Genomic DNA, 22,199 nt, shown 5'->3' on the forward strand with positions numbered 1-22,199 from the left:
CTGTTTAGATTAATTTAGATTAGATTTTTGTTAACATAGTGGTTGGCAGCTAAAATGATTGTGAAAATAAAGTTGTTTATTATGTATAAATAGGAGTAGCCTTGATTTCTAGCACAGGCATCCAATATCATCACTAATTTAAGCAGACTTATGTTAGCATTTATCAACTCAGAATTAAGCACAAAATAAAATGCATGTGAAAAAAAATGTTAAGTTGGTGGAAGAACCTTGAAATCTGAAAACTAGTAATTAAAAAAAAATTGAATGCCTAAAACATACTGTATAAACATGAAAGTCTTACATAAGAGACTGGTGTTACATGTTTTGTTGCTGTTTTTTAGGTAATCTGTCATATATATCAGAAATATATATGTAGCAATCAGGTTTTAGTTTCTAGTACAGTTGACCATAGAACTATGGAGGTATTATACTATCCAGAGGGGAAAAATAATTGTCTCTTATTTCAACCCTTCTAAACAGGATACCATACTTGCAGAACTCCTTCAGATACATAAGGAACACATTGTAGGATATCATGAACATGATTCTCTTTTGGACCACAAAGAAGAAGAAGAGTTGACTGAAGAAGAAAGAAAAGCAGCTTGGGCTGAGTATGAAGCAGAGAAGAAGGTAGTTGATGCAAAATGCGTTTTCGTTTTTGTTATGTTAGTGATTTGTTATGTTAGTGAAGAAGAAAAGGGTCATATTTGAAACAGGTAGTAATAATATAGTGGGTTTTAGGAACACAGTCCCCAGTTACAAGAATCTCTTTATGGGCTGGTTTCAGCTACCTTTGGTGGTAGAGTAGGAGGAGGAGACAGAAGAAAACAGTTGACACTTAAAGAGTAGTAACCCCATTTGTGGTTAGTATTTGTTGAATTGAGAGATGAGTGGGAATCCATATATTTAGCACCACGAACCTCCCATCAGTACCCTCTCTGTAGTAACAAACATATAGGAGCTTAGTGTTTGGAGGTTGTAGTAAATGTAGCTTTGCATGTATACCATGAAATCTAAATTTTGGCTGAATATCAGAACACAAAAATATTTCATTATTAGAAATTAATGCCGTTTGCTCCAGCAGCAGCTTTATTTAAGATCCTTCTGTGTCTGTTTTAAACATCAACCCACTTAAGCAAAAATGTGCCTGAGCATGAGAAACCTTATCCTAATACCTGAATCCTTTTCAAACTCCTAACTTATTGTACCAAACCTCTTTAACATTAATGTGATGTTCAGAGTCTCATCAGAATTCTTTTGAGTTGCCCCCATTCTGTGGGAGTTATCATAAAAAAAGTACACCTTTAGGGGTTAAAACTTTCCATGTAATAAGATCTTGGTTTCGGGTGAAAAGGGTGTTTTGTTTGTGTGTGGAAGAGTGTTAATAATTTCCTGGATCTGAGAATGTGGATTCTTTTCTAAACCAGTAGGTGATGTAGAATTTCAAGTTTTAAATCACAATGTGAAAAGTGCGTAATTTTTTTGTTTTTAGGGACTGACCATGCGTTTCAACATACCAACTGGGACCAATTTACCCCCTGTCAGTTTCAACTCTCAAACTCCTTATATTCCTTTCAATTTGGGAGCCCTGTCAGCAATGAGTAATCAACAGCTGGAGGTGAGTTGTGAAGTACAAAAGTAGTTTAACATGAATTAAAGGCAATTTCAAGTGCCTTGTTGTTGAGAGTTCATTCTCCAAAAGATTACCCCTGAATAGACCAATAAATTTTTATTTTATTTGTTGACTGTTTTGAACCAACATAATGTTGTAAAATGTGGTTTGTTCAGAGCACAAAGGAATCAGTCGGTGAATTAATGTAGTTTGAATTATTTTAATTAAGAAACAATAGGGCTGCTGACTGGCTTGGGAAGTAGCACCTTCTTCAGTTATAAAATATTTATAATAAATTGCTATCTTACTGTTTGAAAGTAAGATAAATATACTCATTAATTTCTATTCAAGTGCATTATAGATGTACAATTAAATATATAATGCCCAATATTATGAAATAAATGATTTAAAGCTAGAATCAATTGTAAATTAAATAGGAAAGATTGGATTTTTATTATACCAATAATGACTTAATTGAATCTGAAATGCATTATAAAATGTGCTTATGGATTCATCTAAATTATTAAATTATTGGTGTGATAAAACTCAAACTTTTAATCTTCCTAACAAGACTCTTTGAGCATTGGTATGTTTTATTCCACTTTATTGATACTGAATTTTTCTGTTCTCTTCAATTATTTAAAGAGTTTTAAAACCAACTGCTATAAATTGGCAAATGGAAGGATTCCTATACTTTAACACTATGCTGTCTTTCTGCCTTATATAACTTATTTCTCGCATTCTTCTAGGACCTCATTAATCAAGGAAGAGAAAAAGTTGTAGAAGCAACAAACAGTGTGACAGCAGTGAGGATTCAACCTCTTGAAGATATAATTTCAGCTGTAGTAAGCTAATTGGCAATTGTCTTATTCCAACCTCAAATTTGTGCCCTCTACCCCCTACTGCCATTTTTAAAAATTTTTAATTGTTTCCATCTTATAAATTGATTTGCAATAGTAAAATACTGGTAAAATGGATGGATAATAGTGCCAAACGGTAACCCAGCAATTTTACATAGATGTTGGCACAAAAGAGAGATGGATAAAATGTAAGAATTGAGAAATCAAACATGGAAATGTATGCATTGTTTACATAAACATTTTAATTACCAGTTGCACAAATTAAATCTAAATTATTGTTTCATTCCAGAGATAGCCAGCCCAGGTATAGCAGTGAACAACTTAGTACCCTGTTTTGCATCATGCTTTTCTTTAGAAAAGAATAAAGGAAAGCGGGGCGGGGGGTGGGGGGGGACCTTGGAAAATCCCAAATATCTTAAAATACTTTAATTATTTTTTCTTCAATTGTACAGTAATAAGGAGTAAATAGAAAATTTTTCTTTTAGTGGAAGGAGAACATGAATCTCTCAGAGGCCCAAGTACAGGCGTTAGCATTAAGTAGACAAGCCAGCCAGGAGCTTGATGTTAAACGAAGAGAAGCAATCTACAATGATGTATTGACAAAACAACAGATGGTAAGAATTCTGACTTCTGACTATTTCTAGGTTATGTTTAATTTTCTTGAATTTATAATAATAAGTTTGTATGACATCTACATCAGTAATTATTCCTACTATGGAGGGATGGATAGTCATTGATAATTCTGGAAGAAATGTAAAAAACCCAAGAATGTCAAGTAAAAGTAATATATTTTGTTACAAAAATGCAACAGCTACCTAAATGGGAATCCTTGAAGTTTACATAGGATCTAGTCCATATAATTTTATTTCTCATATATTCTGAACATCTACATAGGAATTTTTGCCAGAGTTTTACCACATTTGCCATTTGTATTTTATTTAACTTTTAATTTTTGTGAGTATATAATAGGTATATATATTTTTGGGGTACATAAGGTATATTGATACAGGTATACAGTGCATAATAATCACATCAGGGTAAAGGATATCTATCACCTCAAGCATTTATCCTTTCTTTGTCTTATAAACAATCCAGTTATACTCTTCTAGTTATTTTTAAATGTGCAATAAATTATTTTTGACTGTAATCACCCTGTTGTGGTATCAAATACTAGATCTTATTCATTCTAACTCTACTTTTGTACCTATTAACTAACCATCCCCCATTACCCCAGTCCCTGCTACCCTTCGCAGCCATTCTATTTTCTATCCCCATTCAATTGTTTTAGTTTTTAGCTTCCAGAAATAAGTGAGAACATGTGAACTTTGTCTTTCTATGCCTGGCTTATTTCACTTAACATAATGATCTCCAGTTCCATGCATGTTATTGCAAATGGCAGTATCTCGTTCTTTTTTATGGCTGAATAGTACTCCATTGTGTATATGTACCATATATTCTTTGTTCATTCATCTGTTGGTTGATACTTAGGTTGCTTCCAAGTCTTAATATTGTAAACAGTGCTACAGTAAACATGAGAGTGCAGATACCTCTTCAATATACTGATTTCCTTTCTTTTGGGTATAGACCTAGCAGTGGGATTGGTGAGTCATATAGTACCTCTATTTTAGGTTTCTGAGGAACCTCCAAACTGTTCTCCATAGTGCTTGTATTAATATACGTTGCTAACAACAGTGTACGCAAATTCCCTTTTCTCCACATCCTCACCAATATTAATTATTGCCTGTCTTTTGGATAAAGGACATTTTAACTGGGGTAAGATGATATTTCATTGTCTTTTTTGTTTGTTTGGTTGGTTGGTTTTCCAGAGACAGGGTCTCACTATATTTCCCAGGCTGGTCTCAAACTCTTGGTCTTAAGCAATCCTCCGACCTCAGCCTCCCAAAGTGTTTGGATTACAGGTGTGAGTGACCATGCCCAGCCTCTCATTGTAGTGTTGATTTGCATTATCTAATGATTGATGATGTTGAGTACCTTTTCTTGTGCCTGTTTGCCATTCATATGTCTTCTTTTGAGAAATGTTTGCCCATTTTTAAATCTGATTATTAGATTTCTTTTTCTATGCAGTTGTTTGAGCTCCTTATATATTCTGGTTATTAATCCCTTGTCAATTGGAAGGCTTGCAAATATTTTCTCGCATTCTGTGGGTTGTCTCTTCACATTGTTGATTGTTTCCTTTGCTATGCAGAAGCTTTTTAACTTAATGGTATCCTGTTTGTCCATTTTTTCTTTGGTTGCCTGTACTTGTGAGATATTACTCAAGAAATCCTTGCCAGTTCAATGTCCTGGACAGTTTGCCCAATGTTTTTCTGTAGTGGATTCATAGTTTGAGGTCTCAGATTTAAGTCTTTAATTCATTTTGATTTGAATGTTGTATATGGCAAGAGATAGGGGTCTTCTTTCATTGTTCTGTGTATGGATATCCAGCTTCCACAGCACCATTTATGAATGAGACTGTCCTATCTCCAGTGCATGTTCATGGCACCTGTGCCACAAATGAGTTCACTGGTGTGTGGATTTGTTTCTGGGTTCTGTCTTCTGTTCTCTTGGTCTGTGTGTCTGTTTGTATGCCAGTACCATGCTGTTTTGGTTACTGTAGCTCTATAGTATAATTTGAAGTCAGGTAATGTGATTCCCCCAGTTTTATTCTTTTTGCTCACTACAGCTTTGCCTATTCTGGGTCTTTTGTGGTTCCATGAAGATTTCAGGAATTTTTTTTTTTTTATTTCTGTGAAGAATGTCATTGGTATATTGAGAGGGATTGCATTGTATCTATAGATTGCTTTGGGTATATGGACATTTTAACAATGTTAATTTATCCAATTCATGAACATGGAATATCTTCTCATTTTTTTGTACCCTCTTCCATTTCTTTCATCAGCATTGTGTAGTTTTCGTTGTAGACATCTTTCACTTTCGTTAAGTTTATTCCTAGATATTTAATTTTGACTGTGGCTACTGTAAATGGGATTATTTTCTCAATTTCTTTTTCAGATTATTCACTGCTGGCATTTAGAAATGCTGCTGATTTTGTATGCTACCACTTTACTAAGTTTGTTTATCAGTTCTAAAATATTTTTGGTGTAGTCTTTAGGTTTTTCCAAATACCAGATCATATCATTTGCAAACAGGATAATTTGACTTCTTCTTTTCCAACTGGGATGCCCTTTATTTCTTTCTTTTGTCTGATTGCTCTAGCTATGACTTCCAGAACTATGTTGAATAACAGTGGTAAAAGCTGGCGTCCTTGTTGTGTTCCAATTTTTAGAGGAAACTCTTTCACTTTTTTCCCCATTGAGTATGATACTGGCTGTGAGTCTGTCAATATATGGGTTTTATTGTGTTGAGGTATGTTCCTTCTATAACCGGTCTTTTGAGGATTTATATCATGAAGGGATGTTGAATATTATCAAATGTTTTTTCAGCATCAGTTGAAATTATCATATGGTTTTTGTCCTTCATTCTGTTATTTGATGTATCCCGTTGATTGATTTGCATATGTTAAGTCATCCTTGAAGCCCTTGGATAAATCCCACTTGGTCATGTTCAACAACACCTTTTTAATGTGTTATTGAATTGTGTTTACTAGTATTTTGTTGCGGATTTTTGCATGAATGTTTATCTCAGATATTGCCCTGTAGTTTTCTTTTTTTGATGTGTCTGTCTGATTTTGGTATCAGGGTGTTACTGGCCTTATAGAATGTGTTTGAAGTATTCCCTCCTCCTCTCCTTGTCACAGTAGTTTGAGGAAGATTGGTATTAGTTCTTCTTTAAACGTTTGGTAAAATTCAGCAGTGAAGATATTGGTTTCCAGGCTTTTCTTTGCTGCAAGACTTTTTATTACAGCTCTAATCTCGCTACTTGTTACTGGTCTGTTTCAGATTTTGGATTTCTTAGTGTTTCAATCTTGGTAGATTGTATGTGTCTTCGAATTTATCCATTTCTTCTAGGTTTTCCAATTGTTTGCATGTAGTTTGTCATAGGACCCTCTAATGTTCCTTTGAATTTCTTTGGTATCAGTTTTAATATCTACTTTTTGATCTCTGATTTTATTTATTTGAATCTTCTTCTTTTTTTTTGAGACGGAGTCTCGCTCTGTCGTCCAAGCTGGGGTGCAGTGGTGCGATCTCGGCTCACGGCAAGCTCCACCTCCTGGGTTCACACCATTCTCCTGCCTCGGCCTCCCGAGAGCTGGGACTACAGGCACCCGCCACCACGCCCAGCTAATTTTTTTGTATTTTTAGTAGAGACGGAGTTTCACCATGTTAGCCAGGATGGTCTCGATCTCCTGACCTCGTGATCCGCCCGCCTCAGCCTCCCAAAGTGCTGGCATTACAGGCATGAGCCACTGCGCCCAGCCCCTTCTTTTTCTTAGTCTGGCTAATGGTTTGTCCATTTTGTTTATCTTCTCGAAAAAACCAACTTTGTATTTATTTCTGCACTGATCTTTATTATTTATTTTACTAATCTGGGGTTTTGTTTTCTTTGGTTTTTCTAGTTCTTTTTAAGATGCGTTGGTAGGTGTTTAATTGAAGTTTTTTTTTCTTTTCTGATGTACCCACTTAGAGCTGTAAACTTTTCTCTTAGTAATGCCTTTGCTGTATCCCATAGGTTTTTGTATGTTGTGTTTCCTTTATCATTTGTTTTAAGAAAATTTTCAATTTACCTCTTAATGTCTTATTTGACCCACTGGTCATTCAGGAGCATATTGTTCAATTTTCATGTGTTTATATAGTTTCAAAAATTCCTCTTGTTGTTGTTTTCTAGTTTTATTCCATGTGGTCAGAGAAGAAACTTGATATGATTTCATTTGTTTGAATGTTTTAAGACTTGTTTTGTGGCCTCATATATGGTCTTTCCTTGAGAATGATTTATGTGCCAAGGAAAAGAATGTATATTCTGTGACCATTGAATGAAAAATCCTGTAAATATCTATTTGGTCTATAGTGCAGAATAAGTCCATTGGTTTTTTTGTTGATTTTCTGTCTGGATGATCTGTCCAATGTGTAAAGTTGAGGTGTTGACGTCTTCAGCTATTATTATTTTGGGGTCTATCTCTCTATTCAGCTCTAATAATATTTGCTTTTTTATATCTGGTGCTCCAGTGTTGGGTGCACATATATTTACAAATGACCATCTTTGTCTCTGTTTATATTTTTTGTCTTGAAATCTATTTTGTCTGATATAAGTATAGCTAGTCCTGCTCTTTTTTGGTTTCCATTTTCATGAAATATCTTTTTTCATCCCTTTATTTTCACTTTATATGTGTCTTTATAGGTACAATGTATTTCTTATAGGAAACAGATGGTTGGGTCTTTTTTTAAAATCCATTCAGGTACTATATGTCTTTTGATTGGAGAGTTTAGTCCATTTATATTCACTGTTATTCTTTTTTTAAACTCTCATTTTAAGTTCATGGATACATGTACAGGTTTGTTATATAGGTAAATCTGTGTCATGGGTTTATTGTACAGATTATTTTGTCACCCAGGTATTAATCCTAGCACCCATAAGTTACTTTCCTGATCATCTCCCTCCTCTCAGCCTCCAACCTCTGGTCAGCACCAGTGTCTGTTATTGCCCTCTATGTGTTCATGTGTTCTCATCATTTAGCTCCCACTTATTAGTGAAAACATATGGTATTTGGTTTCCTGTTCCTGCATTAGTTTGCTAAGGATAATGGCCTCCAGCTCCATCCACGTTCCTGCAGAGGACATAATCTTGTACTTATTATTAGGTTTATAAAGCATATTAATAAAATTAAATAAATAGATTGACAGCAGTCTTGAAGATGTGTGCTGAGGTCTGGGCTCTAACCGAGAATGAGAAAGTAGATGTTTGATCTCTGAGATTTCTAATAGTTGAGTCAGCTGCTGTTGGAACAAGAAAAGCTCTAGTTGTCTATAACATGTTGAATTTGTCAGACTCTTTGTGATGAGCTGCATTCAATAAACCAAATGCAGAGGCAGTAGTAGCAGTCTATGGCTCTGCTAGCTGAGGTTTGGAAATCACAGGATGCAACATCTCAATTTTTGCTGTGGAACTTGATAATAGGGCATTCCATAATGAATGCCTTATAAGGGGACATGAGTATGAGTAGGCAGAGGGCACATGTATCTAGAGCTTCAGTCACTGTAGGTATCAGGAAGAAAGGCACATTTAGAATACACCTTTACACACATGGATTTTTTTTTTTTTTTACCCGTCCTGAACTTTTTCTTTATTTTTATTTTTTATTTCCACATTTTCTTTATCCAGTCTACCATTGATAGGCATTTAGCTTTATTCCATGTTTTTGCTTTTGTGGATAGTGCTGCAATGAACATATACAGTGTCATTATAATAGAACGATGTATATTCCTTTGAGTTTATACCCAGTAATAGGATTGCAGGGTTGAATGGTAGTTCTGTTTTTAGCTCTTTGAGGAACTGCCACACTGCTTTCCACAATGGATGAACTAATTTACACTCCCACCAACAGTGTATAAGCATTCCTTTTTCTCTACAACTCACCAGCATCTTTTGACTTTTTAATAATGGCCATTCTGACTGGTAAGGTATCTCATTGTGGTTTTGATTTGCATTTCTCTAATGATCAGTGGTGTTGAGCTTCTTTTCATATGATTGTTGGCCACGTGCGTGTTTTCTTTTGCAAAGTGTCTGTTCATGTCCTTTGCCCACTTTTTAATGTGGTTGTTATTTTCCTGTGTATTTCTTTAAGTTCCTTATAGATAATGGTTATTAGTTGTTAGATGGATAGTTTGCAAAACTTTTCTGCAAATCTGTAGGTTGTCTCTCTACTCTGTCAATGGTTTCCTTTGCTGTGCAGAAGCTCTTTAGTTTAGTTGGATCTCATTTGTCCATTTTTGCTTTTGTTGCAATTGTTTTTGGCATCTTCATCATGAAATCTTTGCCCGTTCCTATATCCAGAATTATATTGCCTAGGTTGTCTTCCAGGGTTTTTATAGTTTTGGGGTTTACATTTAAGTCTTTAATGCATCTTGAGTTGATAATTTGTATATGACGTAAGGAGGGGGTCCAGTTTATGGCTAGCCAATTACCCCAGCACTATTTATTGAATAGGGAGTCCTTTCCCCATTACTTGTTTTTGTCAGCTTTGTCAAAGATCAGATGGTTGTAGGTGTGTGGCCTTATTTCTGAGCTCTCTATTCAGTTCCATTGGTCTGTGTGTTTTTTTTTGTACCAGTACCACACTGTTTTGGTTACTGTAGCTCTGTAGTATAGTTTGAAGTTGTATAGCATAATGCCTCCAGCTTTGTTCATTTTGCTTAGGATTGCCTTGACTATTCAGCCTTTTTTTTTGTTGTTGTTCCATATGAATTTTAAAATAATTTTGTCTAGTTTATGAAGGATATCATTAGTAGTTTGATAGGAATAGCATTGAATATATAAATTGCTTTGGGCAATATGACCATTTCAACAATATTGATTCTTCCTGTCCGTGAGCATGGAATGTTTTTCCATTTGTTTTGTCATCTCTAATTTCTTTGGAGTCTTGTACTCCAAAAGACTATAGAGACCTTTTACCTCCCTGGTTAGCTGTATTCCTAGGTATTTTATTCTTTTTGTGGCGGTTGTGAATGGGATTGCATGCCTGATTTGCCTCTTTACTTGACTTTTGTTGGTGTGTAGGAATGCTACTGATTTTTGTACATTGATTTTGTACCCTGCGATATTGCTGAAGTTGTTTATCAGCTTACGAAGCTTTTTGGGCCAAGACTAGAGTTTTCTAGATACAGAATGATGTCATTTGCATACTGTGATAGTTTGACTTTCTCTCTTCCTATTTGGATGACCTTTATTTCTTTCTGTCACCTGATTGCTCTGCCCAGGACCTCTAATACTATGTTGAATAGGAGTGGTGATAGAGGGCATCCTTGTCTTGTGCCAGTTATCAAGAAGAATATTTGCAGCTTTTGCCCATTCAGTATAATGTTGGCTGTGGGTCTCCTCCTGCCGGAATTCCAGAGGCCCGAGGCAAGAGCCAGTTGCTTCTTGCCAGTTCAACTCACTCATTCCCCTGGAGTTCTTGTGGGCCAGGAACCAGTCCTGGTGTGTGGTAGCCCCATTCAGGATTCCTCCTCCTTCAACCAAGCTTCTGTGTCTTCCCTCCATCCACTCTCATTGCCTTGTCTCTGAAGATCTGTTAGGAGTGTGCCAGTCATTGTTGTCTTTCGGTGGCAGCTTTTCCACCTTGCTGCATCTAGTCATCCATCTTGCCCAACCCCATTATTCTTTTTTTTTTTTTTTTTGGAAACAGAGTCTCACTCTGTCACCCAGGCTGGAGTACAGTGGTGCAATCTGGGCTCACTGCAAGCTCCGCCTCCCAGGTTCACACCATTCTCCTCCCTCAGCCTCCCGAGTAGCTGGGACTACAGGCACCCACCACTACGCTGGGCTAATTTTTTGTATTTTTAGTAGAGACGGGGTTTCACCATGTTAACCAGGATGGTCTCAATCTCCTGACCTGTGATCCTCCCGCTCGGTGTCCCAAAGTGCTGGGATTACAGGCGTGAGCCACTGCGCCCAGCCTCCAACCCCATTGTTCTCGATAAGTTAGGACTTACTCCTGCCATTTTGTTATTTGTTTTCTGGTTGTTTTGTGATCCCTCTCTTCCTTCTTTTCTTCCTTCCTGTCTTCCTTTTAGTTAAGGCAATTTTCTGTGGTTGTATGTTTTAATTTCTTTTTATTATTATTATTTTGAGATGGAGTTTCACTGTGTCACCCAGGCTGGAGTGCGGTGGCGTGATCTCAGCTTACTGCAATCTCTGCCTTCCCGGGTTTGAGCAATTCTCCTGCCTTAGCCTCCTAAGTAGCTGGAATTATAAGCACCCGCCACCACGCGCAGCTAATTTTTGCATCTTTACTAGAGACAGGGTTTCACCATGTTGACTAGGCTGGTCTTGAACTCCTGACCTCAGGTGATCTGCCCACCTTGGCCTCCCAAAGTGCTGGGATCACAGGCCTGAGCCACCACGCCTGGTATGATTTCTTGCTGATAGTTTTTTGTTTATCTGTTGTATGTTTGTTTATTTGAAGTTACCGTGAGGCTTGCAAATAATATAATACATCATTTTAAGCTGATGATAACACTGATTGCATAAACAAGCAAATAAAGTACAAACAAAGAGAAAACTAATGTTCTTTTGCCAGTGAATTTTATACCTTCATATAATTTTTCATTGTTCATTAACATCCTTTTTTTCAGACTGAGAAACTCCCTTTAGTATTTCTTGTAGGACAGGTTTGGTATTGAAATTCCTCAGTTTCTGTTTGTGTGGGAAGGTCTTTATTTCTCCTTCGCTTTTGAAGGATATTTTCACCAGATATATTCTTCTAGGTTAAAAGTTGTTTGTTTGTTTGTTCCTTCACCCCTTTAAATATCTCATGTCACTCTCTCCTGGACTATAAGTTTTCTACTGAAAAGTCTACTGCCAGATGTATTGGAGCTCCTTTGTATGTTGTTTCTTTTCTCTTGCTACATTTAGGATTCTTTCTTTATCCTTGACCGTTGAGAGTTTGATTATTAAATGGTGGGAGGTAGTCTTCATTGGGTTAAATGTGCTTGGTGTTGCATAACCTTCTTTTTCTTGAATATTGATAGTTTTCTCTAGGTTTGGGAAATTCTCTGTTGTTATCCTTTTGAATAAACTTTATACCCTATCTGTCTCTCTGCCTCCTCTTTAAGGCCAATAACTCTTAGATTTACCCATTTGAGGCTATTTTCTAGATCTTGTAGATATGCTTCATTGTTTTTTGTTCATTTTTCTTTAGTCTCCTCTGATGGTACATTTTCAAATAACCTGTCTTCAAGCTCACTAATTCTTTCTTCTCCTTGATCAGTTCTGCTATTAAGAGACTCTTAATACATTCTTTAGTATGTCAATTGCATTTTTTGACTCCAGGATTTCTGCTTGATTCTTTTAAATTATTTCAATATCTTTATGAAATTTATCTGATGGGATTATCAGTTTCTTCTCCATATTATCTTGAGTTTCATGAATTTCCTCAAGACACCTATTTTGAATTCTCTGTCACATATATTCACATGTATCTGTCTCTCCAGGATTGGTCCCTTAGGACTTATTTAGTTCGTTTGGTGATGTCGTGTTTCCTGGATGGTCTTGGTGGTTGTGGACATTGATTCGTGTCTGGGCATTGAAAGTTAGGTATTTATTATAATCTTTGTAATCTAGCCTTGTTTGTACCCATCCTTCCTGGGAAGGCTTTCTAGGTATTCAAAGGGAGATAGATATTGTGATCTAAGTTCTTGGTCACTCCATCTGTATCTGCATTGGAAGGCATCCCAAACTGGGTAATGCTATGACTGTTGTAGTCTTGTAGACTCATAGAGCTACCGCCTTGGTGGTCTTCGATAAGATCTGGAAGAACTGTCTGGATTACCAGGCAGAGATTCTTGTTCTCTTCCCTTACTTTCTCCCAAACAGAATCTCTCTCTGTCTGTGCTAAGCTGTCTGGAAAGCTGGTGGAGAGGTGACACAACCACCCCTCTGGTTCCCTTCACGGGGACCACACTGGGTTAGACCTGAAGCCTGCATAGCAGTGAGTCTCACCCAAGATCCACAGTAACTACTGCCTGGCCTCCGCCTTTGTTTGCTCGAGGCTCTAAGGCTCCACATTCAGCAGGTGGCAAATCTCTTGTGTTCTTCCCTTCTGGGCTGCAAATTTCCCCCAGCCCTAGGCGTGTCCCAAGATGCTATCCAAGATCCAGGGCCTGGAGTCAGAATGTTTAGGAATCTGCCTGGAGCTCTATTCTACTTCAGCTGAGCTGGCACCCAAGCCATAAGACAAAATCCTTTCTACCCTTACCTCCCCTTTCCACAAGCAAAGGAGTCTGTCCCTGTGATCACTAGCATCCCAGGCCCACAGCAGGTATTGCCTGGCTATTGCTGATGTTCACTCAGGGTCCAAGGGCTCTTCAGTCAGCTTGTGGTAAATGCTACCAGGACTATGTCTCTTCTGGGCAGTGGGCTCCCCTCCAGCCCAGGGAAGGTCCAGAAATGCCATCCAAAAGCCAAGGCCTGGAATTAGGGTCCCCGAGGATCTGCTTGGTACCCTAGCCCACTGTGGCTGAGCTGGTACCTAAGCTGTATGTCAAAGTCCTCTTTACTATTTCCTCTTCTTTTCTCAAGCAGAAGTCTCTTCCCATAGGGTCCACAGCTGGGAATGTGCTGTGTCACACCTGAAGATAGCATGTCTCTGAGTCTCACTGAAGACCCACTGCAAGTACTGTCTGGGTACCACTGCTGATTATTCAGGGCCCAAAAGGGCTCTTTAGACAACAGATGTTGAATCCTGCCAGGATTGAGTCATTTCCTTCAGGAGAACGAGTTTCCTCTGGCCCAGGGTATGTCTGGAAATGTCATCCAGGAGCTAGGACCTGAAACAGGGGCCTCAGGACTCTGCCTGGTGCCCTATCCTACTGTGGCTGAGGTGATATTCAAGCTGCAAGACAAAGTCTTCTTTACTCTTCTCTCTCCTCTCCTCACGCAAAAGGAAAGAGTCTGTCCTGGAGCTGTGAGCTGTGCTGCCTGGGATTTGCGAAGGTGTGACAGAGGCAATCTTCTGGCCACCCTGGCTGTTGTCTCACTAGGTCATGTGCCCCCCAAGTCCACTGGCTTTCAGCCCAGCACAGGACTTGGAGTCTTGGTGGCCTAGATTGCCTTTCAGGTTTATTTAGGCCCCCAGAACTCTTTAGTCCACAGTGGCAAAGCTTGTCGGAACTCGGGTTCCGCCTGCTGGGATAGGTGATTTCCCTCTGGCTGTGGCTGGTGTAAATGCTCCCTCTGTGGGTGCCAGCTGAGTTCTGCCTGATGTTTCTTTTCACTGTGACAGGGCAGCACTGAGTTCCAATGCAGTCCCACAATCACTGTACTCTATCCTGCAAGCACACAGATTCTCTCTCCCTGCCACGTGGCTGCTGCCAGGGGATGAGTGAGGGTTAGCATTGGCAGTTAGAGACTGTCTTTCCTAATCTTTCAGTGATATGAAGTTAAAATCTGGTACAGTGATTGCTTACCTGATTTTTGGTTCTCATGAAGGTGATTTTATTGCAGATAGTTTTTGAATTTGGAGTTCCTTCAGAGAGGACGATTAGTGGAGGCTTCTATTCAACCATCTTGCTTTGCCTCCAGTCACATTTGGCATTGTTAAACAACCTCGAAACAGTAGTATACTTATCAGTGTGTTTAATTTGAGAATAAAAAGTAGAGCTAACTAAGCTATATAATTCTTTAAAAGGGTACCGTATTCCAGGATCCTTGATCATGTTTCCCAACACAGTTGTTTGCCAACCTTCTGCCTTATACCTGGAAATTTCAACTGTTGACACCAGGGAATCTATTTATGTGGCATATGTTTTACTTAGAAGGTACTGCAGGGTTATGTGGTTTTACATTATATTAGGAAACTTGAGACATTCCAGGTCAGAATTATTCCTACTGCAAGTGCCTTTCCCTTTGGTGTTTGTCACTAAAATGTTTGTCTGTCATCATGTGAAATATTCAAAAGAATGACAAAGAAAGGAGTCTTAACAAAAAGTGTTGTAACTAATACTTGAGACTAATCACAGTACAGAACACATTACTACGGCAACTAACCTAAATGCTGCTTGCAATATAATAGTCAAGACATTAAGAGAATTTAGCCCTAAATGGTCTTACTAACTGGTTTCTACAGTAATGGCCCTGTGAATGCCATCAAATTAGTAATGGTGATAACAATAATGTGTTTTCCTTTTGGTATGGTACGCCCTTAACAAATTGATTTTAAGTCAAAACTTGATACCTCTTTTGAGACAGGTCATGCACTTGTAACGACTCCCATTTTTTCTCTATAGTTAATCAGCTGTGTTCAGCGAATACTTATGAACAGAAGGCTCCAGCAGCAGTACAATCAGCAGCAACAGCAACAAATGACTTATCAACAAGCAACACTGGGTCACCTCATGATGCCAAAGCCTCCAAATTTGATCATGAATCCTTCTAACTACCAGCAGATTGATATGAGAGGAATGTACCAGCCAGTGGCTGGTGGTATGCAGCCACCACCATTACAGCGTGCACCACCCCCGATGAGAAGCAAAAATCCAGGACCTTCCCAAGGGAAATCAATGTGATTTTGCACTAAAAGCTTAATGGATTGTTAAAATCATAGAAAGATCTTTTATTTTTTTAGGAATCAATGACTTAACAGAACTCAACTGTATAAATAGTTTGGTCCCCTTAAATGCCAATCTTCCATATTAGTTTTACTTTTTTTTAAAAAATAGGGCATACCATTTCTTCCTGACATTTGTCAGTGATGTTGCCTAGAATCTTCTTACACACATTGAGTACAGAAGATATTTCAAATTGTTTTCAGTGAAAACAAGTCCTTCCATAATAGTAACAGCTCCACAGATTTCCTCTCTAAATTTTTATGCCTGCTTTTAGCAACCATAAAATTGTCATAAAGTTAATAAATTTAGGAAAGAATAAAGATTTATATATTCATTCTTTACATAGAAAAACACACAGCTGAGTTCTTAGAGTTGATTCCTCAAGTTATGAAATACTTTTGTACTTAATCCATTTCTTGATTCAAGTGATTGAAATGGTTTTAATGTTCTTTTGACTGAAGTCTGAAACTGGGCTCCTGCTTTTTATTGTCTCTGTGACTGAAAGTTAGAAACTGAGGGTTATCTTTGACACAGAATTGTGTGCAATATTCTTAAATACTACTGCTCTAAAAGTTGGAGGAGTCTTACAGTTATCTTAGCATTGTATAAACAGCCTTAAGTATAGCCTAAGAAGAGAATTCCTTTTTCTTCTTTAGTCCTTCTGCCATTTTTTATTTTCAGTTATATGTGCTGAAATAATTACTGGTAAAATTTCAGGGTTGTGGATTATCTTCCACACATGAATTTTCTCTCTCCTGGCACGAATATAAAGCACATCTCTTAACTGCATGGTGCCAGTGCTAGTGCTTCATCCTGTTGCTGGCAGTGGGATGTGGACTTAGAAAATCAAGTTCTAGCATTTTAGGAGGTTAACACTGAAGTTGTGGTTGTTAGGTTCACACCCTGTTTTATAAACAACATCAAAATGGCAGAACCATTGCTGACTTTAAGTTCACATGAGGAATGTGCTTTAACAATTCCCAGTACTATCAGTATTGCGAAATAATTCCTCTGAAAGATAAGAATCACTGGCTTCTATGCGCTTCTTTTCTCTCATCATGTTCTTTTACCCCAGTTTCCTTACATTTTTTAAAATTGTTTCAGAGTTGTTTTTTCTTTAGATTGTGAGGCAATTATTAAATCAAAATTAATTCATCCAATACCCCTTTACTAGAAGTTTTACTAGAAAATGTATTACATTTTATTTTTTCTTAATCCAGTTCTGTAAAAATGACCTATAATTTTATTCATGTACAATTTTGATTACTTGAATTCTTAAAGAAAACATTGTTTTTGACTATGGGAGTCAACTCAACATGGCAAAACCATTTTGAGATGATGATATGACAGGTAGTGAAACAGCTTAAGAATTCCAGGAAAAAAAAAAAAAGAAAACTGGGTGTAGGCTTTGCTTTAGGTATCACTGGATTAGAATAAGTTTAACATTAGCTAAAACTGCTTTGAGTTGTTTGGATGATTAAGAGATTGCCATTTTTATCTTGGAAGAACTAGTGGTAAAACATCCAAGAGCACTAGGATTGTGATACAGAATTTGTGAGGTTTGGTGGATCCACGCCCCTCCCTCCCACCTTCCCATGATGAAATATCACTAATAAATTCTGTATATTTAGATATTATGCTAGCCATGTAATCAGATTTATTTAATTGGGTGGGGCAGGTGTGTATTTACTTTAGAAATAATGAAAAAGACAAGATTTATGAGAAATATTTGAAGGCAGTACACTCTGGCCAACTGTTATCAGTTGGTATTTCTACAAGTTCAGAATATTTTAAACCTGATTTACTAGACCTGGGAATTTTCAACACGGTCTAATTATTTACTCAAAGACATAGATGTGAAAATTTTAGGCAACCTTCTAAACCTTTTTCACCATGGATGAAACTATAACTTAAAGAATAATACTTAGAAGGATTAATTGGAAATCAGAGTTTGAAATAAAACTTGGACCACTTTGTATACACTCTTCTCACTTGACATTTTAGCTACATAATACGTACTTTGAGTATAACATCAAGCTTTAACAAATATTTAAAGACAAAAAAATCACGTCAATAAAATACTAAAAGGCTCATTTTTATATTTGTTTTAGATGTTTTAAATAGTTGCAATGATTAAAAATGATGATTTAAAATGTTGCTTGTAATACAGTTTTGCCTGCTAAATTCTCCACATTTTGTAACCTGTTTTATTTCTTTGGGTGTAAAGCGTTTTTGCTTAGTATTGTGATATTGTATATGTTTTGTCCCAGTTGTATAGTAATGTTTCAGTCCATCATCCAGCTTTGGCTGCTGAAATCATACAGCTGTGAAGACTTGCCTTTGTTTCTGTTAGACTGCTTTTCAGTTCTGTATTGAGTATCTTAAGTACTGTAGAAAAGATGTCACTTCTTCCTTTAAGGCTGTTTTGTAATATATATAAGGACTGGAATTGTGTTTTTAAAGAAAAGCATTCAAGTATGACAATATACTATCTGTGTTTTCACCATTCAAAGTGCTGTTTAGTAGTTGAAACTTAAACTATTTAATGTCATTTAATAAAGTGACCAAAATGTGTTGTGCTCTTTATTGTATTTTCACAGCTTTGAAAATATGTGCACATGTTTCATAGAAAATGTATAGCTTTTGTTATCCTATCTAATGGTGGTTCTTTTGCACATTTAGTTATTTAATATTGAGAGGTCACGAAGTTTGGTTATTGAATCTGTTATACTAAATTCTGTAAAGGGAGATCTCTAATCTCAAAGAGAATTTACATACCAGGAAGCCCATGTGTGTTTGTGTTAGTTTTGGATGTCTTTGTGTAATCCAGCCCCATTTCCTGTTTCCCAACAACTGTAACACTCACTTTAAGTCAAGCAGGGCTACCAACCCACACTTGATAGAAAAGCTGCTTACCATGCGGAAACTATAGCAGGTAGGTGGAAACCTTATTATCTGGCCTCCAAAGAAGCTGAATATTTTGTAGCCTTCCCTTAGCTATGTTCATTTTCCCTCCATTATCATAAAATCAGATCCATATTTATGTGCCCCAAACAAAACTTCTTAAGAGCAGTTACATATCTGTCCCAGTAGCCCTTGTTTCCTTTGAGGGTAACATGTTGTGAGGCTATAGAGACTTATTCAACAGTAAAACAGGTCAATCCTTTTACATGTCTATTATACTAAAAATTATGTTCAGAGTATTACTACTTTATTTCACCAGACTCAGTCTCAAGTGACTTGGCTATCTCCAAATCAAATCTATCCTTAGAGAATAAACATTTTTCTACCGTTAATTTTTTTCAAGTCTATAATCTGAGCCAGTCCCCACGGAGTGACCAAGTTTCAGAAATGCTTTCATCTTCGCAACATTTTATATATACTATTATATGGGGTGAATAAAGTTTTAAATCCGAAATATATACTGTGTCAAAGCTCAATATGTGCCAGGTAACTAAACTGTTCACATCAGTAGCATTGGATGTAATAACAGGATAGTGGCTCACCCCCAAGAGCTGCCATAAAATTCCATTATAATAGATACTACCACCCTCTCTTTGGAACAACCTTCCTGATAACCATTGTGCCAGTGAACTAAGGGAATCATCCTTCCTCCTTGCTTTCTAGGGATCAGTCTTTTTGATAGTGACTGCTGCACAGACCTTCACCAAGAAAGACAGCATATAAATTGAGGCCATTAGGCCGGGCGCGGTGGCTCACGCCTGTAATCCCAGCACTTTGGGAGGCCGAGGCGGGCGGATCACAAGGTCAGGAGATCGAGACCACGGTGAAACCCCGTCTCTACTAAAAATACAAAAAATTAGCCGGGCGCGGTAGTGGGCGCCTGTAGTCCCAGCTACTCGGGAGGCTGAGGCAGGAGAATGGCGTGAACCCGGGAGGCGAAGCTTGCAGTGAGCCGAGGTCGCGCCACTGCACTCCAGCCTGGGGGACACAGCGAGACTCCGTCTCCAAAAAAAAAAAAAATAAATAAATAAATTGAGGCCATTAGTAAAGATAATAAGGATACAACTATAATTAAAAGAATGAAGGAGTGAGGCAAATCCTAAAATACTGCAAGTAGGCCCTCTTTAATATAACGTATCACAAGCAGTCTCTACCCAGCAACACTCCCCTACATTAAGTTCCTGAACATTCCACCCTTTTCTGATAGAAACATGTAAGGGATAGGGGAGCTTGGCTATAATCTTCAGCTTTGCAAATCAGATGACTACTAAGAGACTTTCCTATTAAGTATACCCAGGTCCATCCCTATGCTCCTCGTGTCATATATGTGTTGTTTTTCAAGAAAGGTGAAGAAAGATGGCTTATCAGATGCAAGGATGGAATTTGTTTTAGTTATATGTGGAGAAAGTATAGTACTGAAAGAGAACAAAGAGAAGGATCAGGAAAGAGACTAAATTGGAGTGGATAAAGAGCCTTGAAATCCTGAATGAGTAATTCAGTATAGAGGATAACAAGGATTTGTGAGGCAGATGATAATGTTTCGCAAGTAAAGATGGCTGTTTGGGTGAGGGTAATTTGGTTTAGAATGCAAGGTGAAGAAAGATGGGAGACAGGAAGATAATTGGTCCAAGCATGAAGGACAGAAGGAAGAAAAAGTCATTAGAGGATGTATAGGATAGTGAACTTTTACAATGATACTTATAATAAAAACCTGTTATTTTACTTTCCCCCTAAGGAGGCTTTGTTTCAGAAGTTTGATTTTTACACACAAAATTCACTTACTCTAATTACTCTCAAACATAATAGTATGTTCGTTAGTGGCATTCCCATTCTTTCTCAATTTTTTTTACTCCTTTACATTTGCAGAAAGTGAGGTTGGTCCATTGAGTGTAATTCTACTTCTTCCCTCAAGCCAATTCTTTAAAAAGTGAAATCCAAATATTTCTGTTACATTTCTGAGACCCATTCATTCAAAGTGCTAGTATGTTTGTGGGTAATGTTATGCTTTCTTTAGTAGTTTCAACGTGCTTTGTAGTTACCATGTGTTAACCTATACACAACGTATCTGTGAGAGAAGTGAGAATAATTCCATTTTTCTTATGACAAGCTATAAGTGAAACCAAAATCAAATCTGTTACCCTTAAGGAGGCAGAAGACATATTTTAGTTAGTTAAATTCTCCAGGTCTTTCATATCTAACTTGAGAAATTGGGACAATAATAATACCTTGCCTGCTAGAGGGCAGGGGACTAGACCAGGTGATTTCCTAAGTCCTGTTCAGCTCCCTGAGTTAAACTTTCAGCAAAGCACAGTCTAAAGCCAAAAGGCAATGTGTTTGTCTAAGGTTACAGGGTACATTGGTAAACAGTACTAGAAATTCCTTCCCTTTGGCTAACCCTCTCCCCTACTAAGCTATACCTTTTCTTTCCCTCTGTGTAGAAAAATGAGAGGTCTGACAGACATTTTAATGACAAAGCAGGTAAGTTAAGTTGTAATTGGCTCTAATTACAACTTCCACTAGCTGTAACCTTTATCTTTTGCCCAGAGGCTCTCCCAGAGCTTCCTACTGCCTTTGAAACTCATTGCAAAAAATGAAAAAACATGTTTAAGGATCTGATTCTTGTATCTTGGTTGGCTGATTGGGCTACAAACATGACGAAACATCAAGGAAAATATAGATCAGCTTTGTGAAGCCCACTTTTAAGCAAATAATTGGTGATTTACCGCCCTCTTGTTCATAACTGTAAAGCCAAATTAGACCAATGTTTAAATTGTCTGGTCTGGAAAAAGTTTATAGTGAGTTACAGGCAATATTTGTTTATGTTGACTCCTATGTAACTACGTGGTACACCTTTTTTGAGATGTAGGTTTTATAGTCAAATTGTGTGACAAAAATGAAGAAAACTAATAGACAAGTTTTATTTTTTTCTGTAGCTGCTTGTCCCCACATGCCAATAACAAAGCAGGTAGACACACTAGCCTATTGAATACATTCAATGAAAACAAAACCAAACTTAAGAAAAGGTGGGAGGGGGACGTGATTTACAACCATTTTAGGTCTTATTAGTTTATCCCCAACTCTTAGTAAGTTTTCAACAATACAGCATGGAGAGGTTGGGCTTCAAAGGCTTTAGCAATGCAGGCTGGCTTGGATCTAATTATCCTTCTTAAGAAAGTAAACCTTTTATTCTATTGACAACTTTTCCACCCTCTCTTCCCACGTCTTGCACACCCTATCCCTAAATATGCTAAGCTCAAACGAAGTGCCTGCCTGCGATTTTTTCCCCCTTTACTTCTCCAAAGGATCTTTCCCCAATTCTAGCCCCGTGCCACCCCTGCCCCCCACCCCCCTACACACACCTTATGCCTAAGTGTGTGAGGTTGGGAGGACTTGTAGAACCTTAGAATGCCAGAGATGGTAGGGATCTTAGAGACCATGTAGCCCAGCCCCCTACCTTTACAATCAGGAAGACAAAGGCCCAGGGAGGGGAAAAGGTGTCCCAGGGCACTCATGTCTTCTAGCTTTTATTCCAGTTCTCATTCC

At 37.6% G+C, this 22,199-nt stretch overlaps 1 protein-coding gene across 8 annotated transcripts in view; it reads left to right on the forward strand.

Annotated features, from left to right (window-relative positions):
- ATRX (ATRX chromatin remodeler) overlaps positions 1–18,266 on the forward strand; it is a 300,487-nt gene extending 282,221 nt beyond the window's left edge. For 6 of the 8 annotated variants that reach the window (XM_007992126.3, XM_007992124.3, XM_007992129.3 and 3 more), the window contains 5 exons: positions 481–630; positions 1,493–1,618; positions 2,362–2,457; positions 2,958–3,086; positions 15,372–15,785. In XM_007992126.3, the coding sequence (XP_007990317.3) occupies positions 481–630; positions 1,493–1,618; positions 2,362–2,457; positions 2,958–3,086; positions 15,372–15,650 (780 nt within the window). In that variant the 3' untranslated portion in view covers positions 15,651–15,785. Of the gene's footprint in view, positions 1–480; positions 631–1,492; positions 1,619–2,361; positions 2,458–2,957; positions 3,087–15,371 lie in introns of all 8 variants that reach the window. The other 2 variants (XM_007992127.3, XM_007992122.3) reach the window with 1 other exon arrangement.
- The last annotated feature ends 3,933 nt before the right edge of the window (positions 18,267–22,199 follow it).

The sequence above is a fragment of the Chlorocebus sabaeus genome, chromosome X (genome assembly GCF_047675955.1).
Source record: "Chlorocebus sabaeus isolate Y175 chromosome X, mChlSab1.0.hap1, whole genome shotgun sequence".
In the NCBI taxonomy this organism is placed as follows: Eukaryota; Metazoa; Chordata; class Mammalia; order Primates; family Cercopithecidae; genus Chlorocebus; species Chlorocebus sabaeus.